At 36.6% G+C, this 19,313-nt stretch overlaps 1 protein-coding gene across 5 annotated transcripts in view; it reads right to left on the bottom strand.

Moving 5' to 3' along the window:
- LOC115228533 (protein FAM219A) overlaps window positions 1-19,313 on the bottom strand; it is an 87,694-nt gene that overhangs the window by 39,576 nt on the left and 28,805 nt on the right. Inside the window, exon 2 of one of the 5 annotated variants that reach the window (XM_029799113.2) lies at window positions 18,647-18,707. The exons of 3 other annotated variants lie outside the window; for them this stretch is intronic. In XM_029799113.2, the coding sequence (XP_029654973.1) occupies window positions 18,647-18,649 (3 nt within the window). In that variant the 5' untranslated portion in view covers window positions 18,650-18,707. Of the gene's footprint in view, window positions 1-13,826; window positions 13,995-18,646; window positions 18,708-19,313 lie in introns of those variants that run through there. One more of the 5 variants, XM_036513655.1, reaches the window with a different exon arrangement.

Raw genomic sequence — 19,313 nt, 5'->3', positions numbered from 1 at the left:
AAGACAGTCAAAGTGATTTTGGACATAGTTCTATCAAATAGCACAACCACACAAATACTGAACTGAAAAACCAATAAATAAAATGAAAACAAAATGCATGAAGAAATAAGATAAATGATTAGTAATACAAAAATTTTAGTTTTGTTTCCATATAATTCCATTATATCTGAATAGTTTTTCAAATATTTACATTATTTTACAAATGCAGCTTTCCATATTTCACTTTCTGCTTATCCACTGATGAACAGGCAGAGATATGATCAAATATTTAGCTTGACACTCAGAGAATGAGTTCACTGTTGTGATATTTTAGAAAATGTCCTTCAAAATACAGTGGGAAAAAGAAGGGAGAAAAAAATGAAGAAAAAATAAATAAATGAGCAATCCAGATGAAAATGTCAATGCAGAACTAGTCTACATGGCAGTATTGAATATACATTTTAAACCCTACTTTAAATTTAGCTTTCCTATTGTTGTTTAGCCTCGGGTTAGTCTAGATTATGCAGACCTATAATCAAAAGCACTTTAGCTCTTACTATCCCATCATTACTCTAGGCATAGTATATCTAGTACTATATTATCCATTGTAACCTTCTGAAAGATGCTAGGGTATAATCTACAAAAGGTTTAACTGTTATTTCTAGAAGATCAAGTGACCATGTATAGACATCCCAAAATTATAGCACAATCTGAATTAGAGATAACACATTTGGAAAACTGAATGTCTATTATTTGAATTAAGTTGGGTCATATATATATATATATCATCATCATCATTGCCATTTAACGTCCACTTTCCATGCTGGCATTGGTTGGATGGTTTGACTGAAGACTGGTGAGCCAAAAGGCTGCACCAGGCTCCAATCTCATCTGGCAAAGTTTCTAGAGCTGAATGCCCTTTCTAATGCCAACCACTCCAAGAGTGTAGTGGGTGCTTTTACATGCCACTGGCATGTGGGCCAGTTAGGTGGTACTGGCAACGACCATGCTCAAGGTGTTTTTTATGTGTCACCTGTATGGGAGCCAGTCCAGCGGCAATGGCAACAATCACGCTCGAATATTGTTTTTCACATACCACCGGTACAAGTGCCAGTAAGGTAACGCTGGCAATGATCACGCTCGAATGGTACTTTTAACGTTCCACTAGCACGAGTGCCAATCAGGCGGTACTGTCATCAGCCATGTCAGTGATTTTGATTTCATTTGCCTGAACAGGTCATCACAAGCAAAGTTTATTGTCCAATGAATGAAGGGTACTCATAAGTGGGCTGGTTATACACCACTGGCATAGGCCACGGGTTATGGTCTCACTTGGTTTGTTGGATCTCCAAAGGTCTCAGTCACTAGCCATTGCCTCGCTGAGGCCCAATGTTCGAAGGTCGTGCTTCACCACCTCATCCCAAGTCTTCCTGAGTCTACCTCTTCCACAGGTTCCCTCAACTGCTAGGGTGTGACACATTTTCACACAGCTGTCCTCATCCATTCGCAACACATGACCATTCCAGTGCAGTCGTCTCTCTTGCACACCACATCTGATGCTTCTTAAGTCCAACTTTTCTCTCAGGTGCTTACACTGTCATGTATGCACACTGACATTACACATCCAGCAGAGCATACTGGCTTCATTCTTTGCAAGCTCATGCATATCCTCAGCAGTCACAGCCAATGTTTCACTGCCGTGTAGCATGGCTGTTTGCACACATGCATCGTACAGCCTACCTTTTACTCTGAGTGAGAGGCCCTTTGCCACTGGCAGAGGTAGGAGCTCTCTGAACTTTGCCCAGGCTATTCTTATTCTAACAGCTACACTTTCAGAGCACCCACCTGACTTGGTCACCTAGGTAACGGAAGCTATCAACTACTTGTAGTTTTTCTCCCGGGAAAGTGACGGGAGTTGTTTTCTGCAGATTTTCAGTGTTTATTGCTCCAAAGCATTTGCCACATACTAAAACTATCTTCCCAGTTAGCCTTCCTTTGATATTGCTGCACCTCTCCTGTGTCCATAGCTTACACTGGGTGTGCTTTTTTTTTTTATCAGATTGTTTATATACACACATATCAGGAATAAAACAGCTTGAGATGTAGATTGGATAAAATAAATTAATGCTGCATAAGAATATTTTGCTTGCTGATTATAACCCATTTTCTTGCGTAAATCATGTATATGCATTGCAATATGTTAATTTTCCTTGTACCCTTATTGCCAACTTATGCCACCAGATTTATTTTAGATCATAGTCCTCAACCATTGGGCTAAGGACCATTTGGTACTAGGCCACACAGAAAATTTAAAATCTTATTTCTGCTTTATTGACTATCACACTCTGCATTTTTTCCCCTAGAAAAATTGTCTGTGGTGCACCGCAGACCAGTTTCATGCAAGACAATATAAGGACCATTGTTTTAGATAATGATTGATGTATACACACAAAGCTGTATCACTGAGTAGTTAAGAATTTCACTTCCAAAACATGGTTCTGGGTTCAATCCCATTGAGTGGTACCTTGGGCAAGTGTCTCTGACTAAAAGCCCAAGCCAACAAAAGCATTGTGAGTGGATTTGGTGAACAGAAACTGAAAGGAGCTCAGCATATCTCTTTTTTTCATACATATATATATATATATATATATATATATATATATATATATGTGTGTGTGTGTGTGTTTGTGTGTGTGTGTGAGTGTGTGCCACTTTCTCTTCACATCACACAATAGTTGTGAGTGTTACTGCCCTACAAGTGATGTCATTCATTTCTGGCCTTTTGTGAAAAGACATCTGGCTAAGGGGAAATGAGAGTTAGTGACAAGGACATCTGGCTGTAGAAAATCTGTCTCAATGAATACCATCTGACTCTTGCAAGAAAGGAAAATTGGAAGTTAAAACAATGATCATGATTATATATATATATATATATGCATACATACATGTGTGTGTGCATGTGTGCACGTACGTATTATTACTGTCTTAACAGCCACTTTTCTATGCCTACATGAAATTCAATGAGGCAGATTTTCTACAGCCAGTTGTCTTTACTGTCATCAACTCTCATCTACTTCCAAGCAGTATAATATTTCCATGTAGCCAGACATGCTTCCATGGAAAATTGGAAAGGAATAACACAACTTGTATGATGATGACACTATTAGAGTTGTCAAGAGAATAACACACATAATCATCATTGTCATCAATATTTAAAGTCCATTTTCCATGCTGGTATGGGTTGGATGGCTTGACAGGAACTGGCAAAGACAGGGCCCACACTACATTCCATAGTTTGTTTTCACTTGATTTCTACAGCTGGATGCCCTTCCTATCGCCAACCACGTTTTACATGGCAGCAGCACCCACATCAATGCTTTTTATGTAGCACCTTGGTTTTCGGATATCAATTCTGCTGTGGTGGGCAGGTCTTCTTGATTACAACAATGTAACACATATCTCAGTCCTCTGTCATCGGCTTTGTAAGGCTCAGCATTTTGAGATGAGCCTTCAATACTTTGTTCCACTCTTCCTGGGACTCCCTCTTCCACAACTTCCCTCCAAACACACACTCACACAGGGATTCTTTTAGTTTCCATCTACCAAATCCACTTACTATTACTATAGCCCAGAGCTATAGTAAAAGACACTTGCCCAAAGTGTTCTGCAGTGGGACTGAGCCCTAAAACAGACGACTGGAAAACAAATTTTACACAACCATGCCTATATGAATATACTAAGTTGTAAGCAGCAATTTAATCATAAAAGAAAATGAAAGTAAAACTCAAAAGATAATTGCAGTTGAGGGGATAAAACAAGTACCAGTAATACACAGGAGTTGATTACATCTTCCTGGTACAAAAGCTGGTTTTAAGAAGGAAATCAATATTATATATTATAAAATTGTATTTATGCATTGTGTGGGTGTTCAAAAACTGAAAAACAGGAAGGAAAAAAAAGAGAGAAATGGAGAGAGGGGGAGGGAGAGAGAGAGACCAAATGGTGTTATCAGATAAATTTACTGAGATGACATTCAGTCAGATGACAACATGAAATGACAAGGGGCATATCACATGACCAACAGACAACAGAGGAAAACACTATTTTGTTCTTAATTCAACTAGCTGTCATATGCAGCCTGTATGGTTCCAATGACAATTAACAGAGAGAGAGCGAGAGAGAGAGAGAATCGAGGAATATTGATCTGAAAGGCTGAATAATGGAGTGGATTTTCCAAGCTCAATGCAGGAATTGAACTAACCACTGCAAATATCTAGATTATATATACGTATATATCAGGTCATCCCATAAGTTCTGTCCAGTTTTACCTTTTTTAGAATTGAATGAAATTTAATAGTATTTTAGAATGTCTAATGGAATTAAAAATTATTTTTATGCATTTGTGTACATTTAAACTAATTAAATATTATTTTATAGAATAATAGAATTAAAATTTCTTTGATTAAAACCCTTTCTAACATGGAAGTATCCAAAGAGCATTTGAGGCACATAATGCTTTATGAGTACAAAATAAGAAATTCTGCAGTCAAAGCAATTTGAAACATACACTCAGTTTATGGGAAAGAATGCTTGAATGAAAGAACTTGCAGAAGATGGTTTGCAAAATTCAGAAGTGGAGATTTCAACCTTGAAGATGAAGATCAAACAGGATGTCCAGTTGAGTTTGAGGATAAGCTCCTTGAGGCATTACTTGAAGAAAATCCTGCATTATCAGTTGAAGAATTGGCAATAAACGACTTGGACAGGTTCCTAAACTTGGAAAATGGGTGCCTCATGAATTGTCCAAAAGCAACCGCAAATCCTGAGTTGACATCTGCTCTTCTCTCCATTCTCACGAACTCATTTCACCCTTTTTGGATAGACTTATGACTGATGACGAAAAATAGATCTTCTATCAAAATGTTAAACATCATAAACAGTGGTTTGGTAAAATGGAAAAAGCTCAACCACAACCAAGAAGGGAACTTCATGGAGAAAAAGTTCTTCTCTCTATCTGGTGGGATTGCAAAGGAGTAATTCACTTTAAACTGTTGCCACCTAATGCAATAATCAATGCTCAAGTCTACTGTCAGCAATTAGAGCGTTTGAACCAAGCTTTGGAGAAAAAAAGACTCGCTTTAGTGAATCCAAAAGGAGTGATTTTTCATCAGGACAATGCACGACCCCACACTGCAAAGATCACATCACAGAAGATCGAAGAACTTGATTGGGAAAAAATTTCTCATCCACCTTATTCTCCCGACCTTGCCCCTTCAGACTACCATTTGTTTCATAGTTTACAGAATCATTTGGGGGACATAACTTTCACAAGCCAGGAGGAGGTCAAAACTGACATTTCAGAGTTCTTTGCTTTGAAAACAAAAGAGTTTTACATTGATGGGATTAAAAAGCTTGTAAATAGATGGAAGGAAGTCACAGATAATCAGGGAAAGTACATTGATGACTAAATTTCAATTAACTATAACATTTGATCACTTGTTTTCTTTATTCAAAATTCAGACAGAACTTATGGGATGACCTGATATATATATATATATATGATGGTAGGGCAGTGGAATAGTGAAAACGCGTACCACATCAAATACTTTACAGTTGAAGTTTGAATAAAGCTGGTGGAGATTTTTGCCTTTTTTCTCACCTTGGTTAATAAAATAAATCCTAGGTATGGCATTGGATTTCTTACAATATGGTCGCCAATCTTTATCTCACAACATGGGACGCTAGGCAAATGTCTTCTACAGTAACCTCAGGCTGACTAATGTCTTGAGTGTAGAATAGGCAGATGGAAACAGTTTAGAAGCCTAATATATATGTGTATGTGTGTGTGATGTGTATTCCATGTCCTCACAGAAAACACATTGAACAAAAAAATGGTGATATTTGTTGACATCCCCTTTCAAAGGTAACTGGCATTAAAAAAAAATCCATTTTCCTGAAATATAATTAAGAGGGACTAGACTGGAAGGGCATTGGCTGTAAAACATTGCAGCAATACCTCAATACACACTCATCTAACCCATGCTAGCATGGAGAAAAAAAGCATAAGCAAACACATCTCTCTTACAAATCCACAGCTTTGTGTCAATCAATATTTATGTATGCTACTTTAGATACAAGATTCTGGAGAAAACACATCCATAAACTGTAAGAGTATTATTTCTGACTAATAATATTTAGATAGCATATAAATTGGGATATTCATAGAATAACAGTTTGACATTATTTCTTTAGCACAGATAACAATAGATAATAAAGTCACTTAAAATCCAGATGTTGAATTTTAATGTCAGTATTAACACAATTTAGTGTTGGTTGGTGTAACTGCAATTCATCATTTCCAAATCTCGCTTTTTTTCTTTATTGACATTGTTAAAATCCTTTCGAGAAAGATAGGAATGTCACTAATTTCTTTACTTCCATCCATTCATGACTTCCTAATTTTGGCACAAGGCCAGCAATTTTGAGGGAAGGGTAAGTTGATTACTTTGACCCTGGTGCTCAACTAGTAGTGTAACAATTTGACTAACTGTTGTACTAATGCAGGAAATCACTATTCTATACTTTTCAGTGAAAAAATTCAGAACATCATACAATCTCAGCATGTTGACTTGATTTTGCATAAAATTCCTTTGTGTTTTGAGACCAAATCTTACTGAAGGTATTTTTTATACTAGAATGGACCAATAAAAAGAATACTAGGCTGACTTGATTTCCAATTCTTTATTCTTTCTTTCACTTGTTTCAGCCATTTGACTGTGGCCATGCTGGAGCACTGCCTTTAGTCAAACAAATCAACCCCAGGACTTATTCTTTCTAACATTATTTTCAAGCCAGATTGTATTAGCTTTGAGTCTCTACATCTATACAGGAAAGTGAGATGGTTTGAAAGACAAGCTACTTTTTGATGGAGTTTCTCTAGGTCTCCACTGAATTCTAATGTTGGCTCTGTACCGATTAGATAATACAATACTATATCAAAGAGAGGTTATCTTCATTACTTAGGAAAATAACCAGAGATGATGATAAAAAGAGAATCAAACAAGATCTAGAAAAGTCATACATGAAAGAATTTGAAATGGTGAAGACATGCCAGATTAAGAAGTTTATGAAACTCAAAAGTCAGAGAATGAAAACTGAAGTTCATTACCCACCTGTGGAAGCAGTAATTAATCTAAGTAGCCGACATCTAGAAAGTTCTGAAGAAGCAGTACTAAACAAAAGTCTCAACTTTGCAACAACCATCAAGCACATTCCATACTTGGACATAATAGCCCTTATTGAAGAGATAACTATAAAGATACCAAAATCTCAAGGAGATGAACTAAGGTGGAAAGTGAGACAGGTACTAGAAAAAGTGAAACTTCCCAAACCAAACATCACTAAGGAAGAAAAGTTCGCTATCAAAAGACTACACAGTGACAATTCCATCATAATACTTCAAGCAGACAAGGGAAATGCTACAGTGGTGATGAACAAGTCTGACTACTCTGAAAAAATTGGCAAGTCTTATAAGTGATGGTAGCTGCAGCAGAGGAAAGAAAGACCCAACTCTGAAAACAGAGAGAAAGTTGTCACAGATCTTGATCAAGAACAAAGATCACTTTACACCAATGAAGTACAGACAACTGACTCAACACTACAGTAAACTACTGCACATGTATGGTCTAAGATTCACAAGGATGCTATTCCATTAAGACCTATAGTGAGCTGTAGAGGTTCAGCATGTCATCCACTGAGCCACTTCTTTGTAGATATAATCAGTCCATTAGCAGGAAAGTCAACATCGTACGTGAAGAATTCCACTCACTTCACAGAATTGATCAAGGATACCCCCATTGAATCCAACAAGATGGTGAGTCTAGATGTGATAAGCCTGTTCACCAAAGTCCCAACTGGTGATTCAAGACAAACTAGTGAAAGACACCCATCTAAAAGAACGCACTAGTATACCAATAAAAAACCTGATGGAAATGTTGACCTTCTGTGTAGAAACTACCTACTTCAGTATGGACACTGATATATATCAACAAGAGGGTTTAGCTATGGGTTCACCATTATCACTGATAATAGCCAATATATACATGGAATACTTTGAGAATTTGGCTTTATGATCAACACCACTAAAACCAACCCTATGGCTGTGATATGTTAATGAACCTTTATACTCTGGCCCCACCAGGAAGATGTCCAAGTGTTGTTAGATCATGTGAACTCAATAAAGCCATCCATACAGTTCACAATAGAAAAAGAAAAAGACAATCAGCTAACATTCCTGGACATATTAATAACATGCACCAAGTATGGATTCAGGACATCCATATACCGCAAGCCAACCTTCACTGGACAATACTTCAACTTCAATTCTCACCATCCATACAGCATAACGAGAGGGATTGCTCAGTGCCTAAAACATCGAGCAAAGAATATGAGTAGTGATCATGATATCCATCATGAAAAAAATGCTCAAGCTAAGTAACAATCTATTAAGTAACGTGCTGAGACCCCCTTCAGTCATGACTGACCATGAGATTGCACCTAGAAAGTTATCCTCCGAGGCACAAGTCCGGGCAAGGTTTTTTATAGAAGACTAGTAGTCGCCCATGCATACTGGCCTCTCCTCTCCATGCCACCAGTGTTATCGAAGGAAAAGGCAAAGGCCGATACAGCTTGGCACCTGTGACATCACAACTCATTTCTACAGCTGAGTGAACTGGAGCAACATGAAATAAAGTGTCTTGCTCAAGAATGCAACAAGCAGCCCAGTCCGGGATTCAAACTCACAACCTCACGATCATAAGCTTGATGCTCTAACCACTGAGCCATGTGCCTTCACTATTAGCAACTACCCCAAAAGCATACTCTCCACTCTAATTATGAAGAAAAGAGAGGGTGAAACCAATAAACTGTCCACTGTCTGTCTACCCTATGTGAAAGGCCTCTCAGAAAAGATACAAAAGATATGAGGCTCATAAGACATCAGGACAGTATTCAAGAGTAACACAACACTTTGCAAATATCTCCTTCGAGTAAAACCACCAATAGAAGAGAATATGACCAAAGACTGCATGTACTCCATCCCCATGCAGCTGTGGTAGGTTATACAAAGGCGAAACATTCCACACCCTCAAAATAAAGGTAGACGAACATCGCAAAGCTGTGAAATGAGGAGATATTGATAAATTGGGTATAACTGATCATGTATGGGAAAATGGAGACCACCTCCCCCTGTGAGATGAAGTTAAAATAATAGACCAGTGGAAAATACGAAAACTAAAAGAAGCAACACATATGCTAGGACACAACAACCTCCTAAGCAGACCGAGTGCAGATATGAGTAACATATGGGAACCAGTATTAAGGAAGGATAGGAAAATATTAGATTTATAAGCCCTAAAATTCACTCCATAGTTACCTACGGGCATATAGTGTAGTGGTTAAGGGTGTGGGCTACTAACCCCAAGATTCTGAGTTCGATGCCAGGCAGTGACCTGAATAATAATAATAATATCGAAAAATACCTTAGGAATGAGAACCCAGGTTCAAAATTTTCACCAAGACACTTTATGAAGGCTGGAGGGTATATCAGCCGAAATGTGTTAACAAACAAGATAAGGACAAATATCCGTCAAATGTAAATAATGTACATAATTCCTCATCTCTTAAATGTAGAACTTATTCTTTGTAAGCCTAGTACTTATTCTATCAGTCTCTTTTGCCAAACTGCTAGGTTACAGGGATGTAAACATACCAACATTGGTAGTCAAGTGATGGTAGGGGACACAGACACGAATACATACACACACACATATATGTATATACACAATGAACTTCTTTCAGTTCCACATACCAAATCCACTCACAAGGCTTTGGTCTGCCCAAGGCTATAGCAAAAAACACTTACCCAAAGTGCCATGCTGTGGAACTGAACTCGGAACCATGTGGTTGGGAAGCAAGCTCCTTACCACGCATCCACTCTTGCACCTATGCCTGACATTTCAAGTTAAGTTTTTTCTAAAAGAGAGATCATTAGTTTTAATATGTAAAACTAATTTTGCTTATTATCCACAAAAATACCAAAAAAAAAGAAAAGAAAACTAGCCATGTCAAAAGAAACCTTTATAAGAAATCTTACAATTATAAATAAAAAAATAATATATTCATAGGCATGGCTATGTGGGTAAGAAGCCCACTGCCCAACCACATGGTTTCAGGCCCACCCCCACCACATGGCACCCTGGGCCACCACTAAAGAGCCTTGTGAATAGATTTGGTACACAGAAACTGAAGTGTGTGTGTGTAAATAGGTTTGTGTCTTCCTGTCCTGACAGTGTCAGACAGCTACAAACAAGCACCAATGTCACACAAGCAGCGTCATCTGCCTCTAATATTTCATGAAAACATGTTCAGTCATGGGGAATACCATCTTGCTTAAAAACAGATGTGAGCATCTGGCTGTAAAAATTCTGCCTCAACAAGCTCTGTCCAACCCATGCAAGCATGGAAAAATGGACATTAAAATGGTAATGATGTTCATTATACTAACGAAATATCAGACTCTTTCTATTTTCTTCTCCATCACTTAACTAACTATATACTTTTGTTTTCTTTATAAAAGTAATTTGGTTGTAATTTCTTAATTGTCTTGAAAAAAAAAAAAAAAAAAAAAGGAAAGACTTTTTTTAATCAAAAATAAAAAACACCAAAAAAATCCAGCTGAATGAGAAAATTGCTAGCATTCTTTATGCTTAAATGCAAAGGCTAAAATTAGTATGTAATATATAATTACTGGACCATAATTATATTTTGGCGGAAAACAATTTATGTCAATTGTCAGGCAACAATGACTGAGTTGGAAATTGGAGTTTTTAGATAGTATGTCTTGTTTAACCTTAGCTCAACCCTAACTAAATAGGCCTATCATCAAAAGCATTCTAGCTAGAAACATCCTGTCTTTCTAGGGACCTCTGAGACCTTATTCAATAAGCCCTTCCAATTTTTAACATGATAGGATGTGATTTAGAAGGAGATTCAGCTGCTTCTTCATTGCCTTGTTGGTTATATTAAGAAACTCAATGCTATTGCTTCTTCTATTTTAGTTTAATTATAGAACTATAAAATTGAAACGAAAAAAAGGAAGAATGAAGGAGTGAATGGAGAAGGTGGATGAGTAGTAGGGTGAGTGCTCAAATGTCATATGTGAGTGGGAGTGAACAAGTGGATAGGTGTGAGAGAAAGAGAAGGCAAGGGAAAAGCAAGAGAGGGAGAGAGGTAGATGAGAGAGCTCAAGTGCATGAATGAATGAGTGGGTACTAGAGTTTGTGTGCGTGTGTGTGTGTATTTGATACTGACTATAATTTTAGCAGCTTTTAATTTTCATTTTTTTTAATTATTGAACAAGTGGATTTTAGTTTCTGTTACTATACAAATATTAATCAGTAACACAGTTTGACGGTCGTACTTCCAGTATGCTTCACACACATTCTCTGCATGCATGGTTTCAGACCCAGAGTGGCAGTGCTGTTGAGTTTTCATCATATTACCTCAGTATGTTTGTTGTTTAGCCCATGTTGACACTAACGATTAAAGCTATTCCAGCTGTAACCCCCTCCATCGTATTTCCAGAGACAGTGTACATAGAAACATTTTTTTCTTTTAATGGTAGGCTTAGATTTGAAAGAGATTTGGCTGCTATTCTAGTAGGTCAAGCAATGAGAGAGGTTGGTCCATCAAGCTGATGGGTTGTAGCTTTGGTTATGTATGGCATCTCAGTTTAACTGTCCAATGAGGCTCGGTCACTTGCCTTAGGAAAGGCTTACTGTGAAACTTCAACTGCCAAATCTTGACTTGTTCATGTACTAGTTTTATTTCGATCAGAATTGATGTTGTCATGTACTTCCAGATATATTTGAGATTTTAGGAATGGTTTTACAATTGTTTTATTTTAGGCGTTTTAGTAAAGAAAGCTGAAGCCTTTAAAAGTGTGTGTGTATCAGGTTAAACAGATAAGTTTGTTCCATTTCCTGTTTATTTTAATCTATTTGAACAACATTTGAATTAACATAAACATTTTTATTAAAGTGCTTTATGTTCGTTTTTGTAGCTATATTCTTCCTGTGCAACTTTTGTTTGTTTTTAAAATTTGAAAAGATTTTACCTCTTTCCATACATATCATGGAGTGCTGAGTACAACAAATAATAAACTAATCTGATAACCCTATATATGTATATGTATATATATATATATACACACACACACAGAGGCATGGCTGTGTGGTAAAAAGCTTGCCCCCCAACCACGTGTTCCAAGTTTAGTCCCACTGCATAGCACCTTGAGCAAGTGTCTTCCACTACATCCTCAGCCAACCAAAGCCTTGTGAGCAGATCTGGTAGACAGAAATGGAAAGAAGCTCATCATATGAGATTTGAAAACACAACGCCTAATAACCTAACAGTATATCTTTTCTACCCCTCTGATGGGATTTTGCATAATACAATGATTTAATTATTGTAATTTAATCTTTTAGGCTAAACTGAAACTGCTGTAAGAGAATAGGTTAGTTTTTTGCAGATAATAAATTATATTAATGCTATATCTCCATTATATGGTTGGAAAATTTTCTTATGCAATGTTTCTTTGCAATAATGGCAGCTAATTCAAAGAGGTATCCAACTGACATACCAGTGAATTGGATGTTTAAGACCCCTTTGAAGGATTTCTTTTCCTCAGTTTGTTACTTTGTGTGTGTGTGTGTGTATTTATGCGTGTACCTTTGTATCTGTGTTTGTCCCCACCACCATTGCTTGACAACTGATGTTGGTGTGTTTATGTCCCCATAACTTAGTGGTTCAGAAAAAGAGACTGACAGAATAAGTACTTGGCTTACAAAGAATAATCCTAAGGTCGATCCTTCGACTAAAAGGTGCTGCTCCAGCATGGCCCCAGTCAAATGACTGAAACAAAAATATATATGCGAGAGAGAGAAAGAGAGAGAGAGAGAGACTATCAGTTTATATTGAATAAAAAGAAGAAATCTGATCAGTAAAAAAGCACGATAGAAAACATAATTAGATTTGAATTAAGTTTTCAATACCTAATTACCCTGTGCCTTCAATGAGCTGATCTACATTTACAAGCACAAATATAATAGTAATTTACATAGAAAATATAATTAAAAAAGATAAAATATATCTTTTAACAGGAATAAAAATTTACACACACACACAGAGGAAAAAGCAATTCATTTTAACATTTTATGTTGTAAGACGCAATGTTATACATAAATATAATGTAGCATAAGGTAACTGTCGTAACTTAATATTTTCTTCCTAATTTTAGAAGGAAACTTTAATAAATCAAAGACCAGACCTAGGTTGAATTAGCAGCCATTATTGCAAAGAAATATTGCATAAGAAAATTTCCCAACCCAGATTTGGTAATACTTCACAATTAATAATCCTACTACTATTACTAAAATTATCATTATTATTATTATTATTATCTCGATGATGGCCAAGGTCAACTTTGCCTTTCATCCTTTCGGGATGAATAAATTAAGTACCAGTCAAGTTCTGGGGTTGATATAATCGACTCTCCCCCTCCCCACAAATTCCAGACCTTGTGCCTTCAGGAGAAGGGATTATTATTACTACTACTATCATCAATTTTTCTTTAGAATTTGTGTCATTGTGGTCAGCTCTTCCTTTGTAGATATATTTGAAAAGAATAAGTGTGTGTGTGTGTGTGTGTGTGTGTGTGTGTGGTAAGATCATTGAGTAAAAACATGCAGCCATGCAAAAAAAAAAAAAAAGAAAAAAGGTGTAATTACTTCTCTCAGGAAAGGGAGCCTAGACATTTGGTCAACTAGTTGTAAATATTAACCATATTATACTAGTCCAGCTATAACTATCATGGTCATTTTGTTTGTATGCTTCCTTGGCCGAATGGTTATTTCATAATATTAATACAACTCAACAATCTAGCAGTCATGGACTGAAATGCTGATAAAACATAGAATTACATTCTTCATTTATTCTTTGCCGCCACTCTTGATAATTAAAACAATCAACTGTAATGTTTTTTGTTGTTTTTTTTTTTTGGGGGGGGGGGGGGTCCTGCTATAAAGTAACAGAGGGCCAATTAAGTGGCAGAAATCAACATACTTATTCTCACTATTGCCTTATTATCCTAGAGGTAATTGCAGTTTGCTTAGCCTATCCTTTATGGTAGTGTATGTCAAACAACAAAACAAATACTGTGATATATATTATAAATTATGATTAGCAATTCAAAACATTTTTTTCTTTTATACAGTTTTGTTGACTGAATGATTAAGGACTTGAATTATGGAATTTGGTATATATTAGGCTACCAAAGTATAAACTTGTACAAACTTGTAACAAAAAGTGGTCTTTATGCTTGTCTCACTGTGTTGGTAATAAATAGCCTCATGTTGCATATATTCAGAACAGTCACGGAGATCACAATGATATATTATTGTCACATGAGAAAATTTGATTTAGCCACATAAAGCACAGAATTACTTGAGTCACTGAGGAACCAAATCTCCTTTAATGGATCCTGATAGTCATAATCTTTAGAATGGGAACCCTTTGTGTCCAATCCGAAATCTGGACACTGCTCATACTAAAGTTGGAGGAAGGTTTACATGTAACATAGTCAGTTGTAGGTTTCATCAAGAGTATGATGGCAGAGCTAACTGGGATTACCTTACAAAAATTAAGTACCTAGTTGTATGATTTAGTGGTCCAAATGCAGTTCTTCTCCATTCTTAGCAAGTTGTTGCAATAAGAAATGTGTGCTTCCTTACCCAGGATCTAAACAGTGACATTACTAAAATAATAATACTAAATGAAAACATGTTAACTAAAAAACTAACATGTACTCTTCAAGTAATGGGCACAAGTGTAGTTAAGTGGTTAAGAAGCTCACTTTGCGACTATATGGTACATTAGTGTGTGATCCAACTCAGATCAACCAAAGCTTCCTAAAGCAAATTTGATTGACAAAAATTGTTCAAGATCCTATAGGAAGGACCATTACTGTTTTTTTTTTTTGTAGTAGACTCATCTGATCTAGTTTAGCACCATTATCAAAATCCACTTTGTTGCCACGACTCTGGTCTAAAGATGACTTGTTCCCTTTCACCCCCAATTACAAAGGGTTGGGAAACAACTATGCATTGTTCAGCCTCCTGTGACTAATCCAATAAAAAAAAGAAGACCTACATCAGAGAAGTGTTTGTATGCATGAGATAGTGTGGCAACTGCTTATACACCCATGTACCTTAGGCTACAAGAAAAAGAAACTCCTTTCACTATCTTGTAGTAATTCAATTACCAAAACAATACAGTCTAGATCACAACTGTGTGGACTTCGCTTTTGCCTCGTCTACTGCTAATACAACAGTCTCAGATTCCTTTCAACTAGTTAATTGAACAACTTCTCCATACAAGCCCAATCCATCTCTTTTACTACTCTTACTGTATTTTAACTGAGATGCTGTATAAAATATTTTACCCAATCCTTCTCCCCTAGAATTCCTTGGAAATTCACCCAACCCCAACCTCTCCAACACTTTTCCTACAAACATACAACTGAATATTAACTACATTAGTTTCACTAGTCTGAGAGAGACTAAAGGCACCTTCTTTCTCTCAACTTATCAAACAGAATATTGAAATAAAATCTTTTACCACTTCAGTTCCTTAAATATCATTAATAATGTAAAAGATATTAATATTTGAAGGAACTTTCTAAAGAAAAGAAATGGCAATACACATCAAATGCTAATAAAGCAGTCATTTAATAGCTTTTAATTAATGCATTTTTACTATCTTTGTCCAACCAGATCTTATAATAGCTACTATACACAGACTGAGCAATATTATTTGAATCAAAGAATTTGCAATTAGAGCCAGTGGAGTGATGCCCCACCCACCCAGAAGATACTACACTACAAACTTGATAAATTTCCTGTTGGAGAATTGAACAACTTGCTCTTTTAATGAGATATTCTTAATTGAAATGTTGGTTTAACAAATATTGTCCATTTTGAAAAATATATGAAAGAAAATCATTATTATTATTATTGCCATTGTTATTAAGGCAGCAAGCTGGCAGAGTTATTACTATGTCGGGCAAAGTGCTTAGTGACATTTCTTCTAGTTATTTATGTTCTGAGTTCAACTTTGCCATTCATCCTTTTGGGGTTGATAAAATGAATGTCACTTGAACACTGAGGTTGATGTAATTGACTCTTGCTGGTCTGGTGCCAATATTAGAATTATTTTACATTAAAAACTGGAGAAAGCCAGTACTCAAAGCTCTTACAGATGTACACATACTGTCAAGATCAATGTGATTGTTGTTTAGATTGAAATTTCTGAAAATTGATATCACCATCATCATCATGCATAATTGTGGAGAGTGATGCATTCCATGGAGAAAAGTTTTGGTAAAGCATTTAGTGCAGATTTTTTTGAGAGAGAGAGAGAGAGAGAGAGAGGAAGAGGCAGTGCATTAGGTAGCACACAATTTACTAGTTCAGAAAAAGCAGAAACCATTATAAAAGCAGAAGCGAAAACAGAAAAAGAATCAAGCAAGTCAATATGCTAGTGGGTATAATGTGTTGGTGAGCAAAAGTTTATCAATCAGATGAACAGCTTGGAGGAGGGGGTGGTCGTTTAACTTAGTATTAATAAGTAACAGCTGCTCTGTAACATATGTGAAGAATACATCTGTTAGAGCTTGCACTTGTGCCTTCTTAGTATAGGATCAGCAGATAATCAGACATGAAGGTTAGTGCTTACACTTGTGCCTTTTTAGTGTAGGATCAGCCGTTAATCAGATATAAAGCAGTTTCAGGTTTGAGAAGATATTCTTTAAAATGCAGTTAGTTATATATGGTCCACATCATCTCTTAAGCTCACCCTCTCATACCTTGAGAGTTCGCTCTGTCGCCCCCCCCCCCCCCATCACTACCATTTTCTCAGTTGCTCACCCACCTTTTATAATGTGGAGTAGCCATGTGGTCTTCCTCTATAGCAAGACACCTGTGCTTGTCCCTCAATCACACTTTAAACTTGCAAAAGCTGGTATAAATATTCCTCCCACCCAGTAATGTTCAAACTACCACCCCAAACACTTCTTTTTTACCTTGCAAGTTACATGGCAATCTCACAAGTGCCAATGGCATGAAAAAGGCACCCAGCACACACTGTGAAGTAGTTGGCATTAGGAAAGGCATCCAACTGTAGAAACCGTGCCAAAGCTGACCCAGAAGCTTGGCACAGCCCTGCTGCTTACTCGAACATGTTAAACTGACAAACCCATGCTAGCATGGAAAATGGATGTTAAATGACGATGACGATTATTAGAAAGAAAGAAATGCAGAAGACCAAAGACTACCAATATATGAAACAGTGCTTGTGGATTTGTGGTTGCAGTGATTCTTTTTCTATCATTCAAATGGTCGTCTTTCAGATGTGGTCAATATTTCAATGATTTTTTTTTTTCAGAGAACTGTCAATTAACCAGACCTGAAATATTTTCTAGTTTTGAAGAAGAAGCCTAGACACTGGATTGTTTTATATATATATATATATATATATATAATATATATATATATAATAATTTAATGTCCATTTTCCAAGCTGGCAAGGGTTGGATGGTTTGACCAGAGCTGGCAAGCTAGGGAGCTGCACCAGGCTCCAGTTTGTTTTGGCATGGTTTCTATGGCTGGATGCCCTTCCTAATACCAACCACTTTACGGAGTGTGTTGAGTGCTTTTACATGGCATCCCATGGGCACTATCATAATTTAATATCCACTTTTCCATACTTGAATGGGTCAGACAGAATTTGGTGAGCCAGATTTTTTTATAGCCAGATGCCCTTCCTGTCACCAACTATAACCAAGCAAGGTAATATTTTCCAAAGGCCAGACATGTTATCTATAGAACACTGGAAATAAACAACACATGACAATGACACTTGTTTACTACCATCATGTGATGGTAAGACACATATGGGTTTCTTTCAGTTTCAGACTACCAAATTTATTCGCAAGGCTTTGGTCTACCCAGAAGTATAGAAGACACTTTCCCATGCGACAGAGTGGGACTGAACCTGAACTCACATAGTTGGAAAGTAAGCTTCTTAACCACACACACACATTATATATATATGCTATAAGAGTAGTCTCGGAGGGATGCCTTCTTAAGAGAATGGTTTCAGTAAAGATTTTACTACAGAGTTTCCTGGGAGAGCAAGTTTAATTCAGAAAAGCAGAAACAAAATCAGAAATAGGACACAGCACATTGACAAGCCATGAAATCCTCATAGTTACATCTAAATATGTAGCTTCTTGATGGCTTTAGTTGCTTACAGTTCAAACATAGAAAGGATATAGGTTTTCTCCACATGTGTAGTTGCTGCATTCTAATGACTGAAGGAGGCCAGATTTTCATTACAGTTTGTGTTTGATGTGAGGTATCTAATTTGTATGTTTATGCTACCTGTGTGCAAAAAAAGCCAGAAATCCATATTAAAGCTAACATTGGCCATAAAACACTAAACCCAACAGCTGAGTAAATAGATAAAGTATATAACCTGGAAAGTACCTCACCATCGTTGATATGTGTCCGTTCTACTATATTACACTCCAGCATCTACAGATTGCTGTTATTCTTTTGGGTTAAAAAAACAGAAAGGGCAAAACAATAAAATGAGAAATTTATCAATGCTGATGAGAAATTAATTATAGGAAAGCTGAATTAGAGAAAGTAAAAACAAAACATAAAAGTATTGATATAATTATTTCCTTGCAGTATTTCTTCCAGTTCTTTGTGTTCTGAGTTCAAATCCTACCAGGGTCAACTTTGCCTTTCATTCCTGTCAAGTAGTGGAATGAAGAGTACTGACTAACTTCTACCCTCAAAATTGCTGGCCTTGAGTCTATATCAGAAACCATTATTATTAAACTTGTTTTCTAAACACCTTGGGTCTTACTATAGTCCTAGGCCAAACAAAGCCATCATAGGAAAAGGAAGGACTATGGCTACTATAATACTAGATATAGTGGTTTTTTTTAATCTTTTATTTAATTCAGTATTGTACTGCAGCCATACTGGAGCACTACTTTGAAATGTTTAGTTGAACAAGCCAACTTCATCACTTACTTTTGAAGTCTGGTACATATTCTATTGACCAAACTATTAAGTCACTGAGACATAAACAAACCAACAGCAGTTGTTAAGCAATGAATGGTGGACAAACACAAAGATGCACATGCA

Source organism: Octopus sinensis, linkage group LG2, assembly GCF_006345805.1.
Source record: "Octopus sinensis linkage group LG2, ASM634580v1, whole genome shotgun sequence".
Lineage (NCBI taxonomy): Eukaryota > Metazoa > Mollusca > Cephalopoda > Octopoda > Octopodidae > Octopus > Octopus sinensis.
This window is presented reverse-complemented; position numbering and strand designations above follow the sequence as displayed.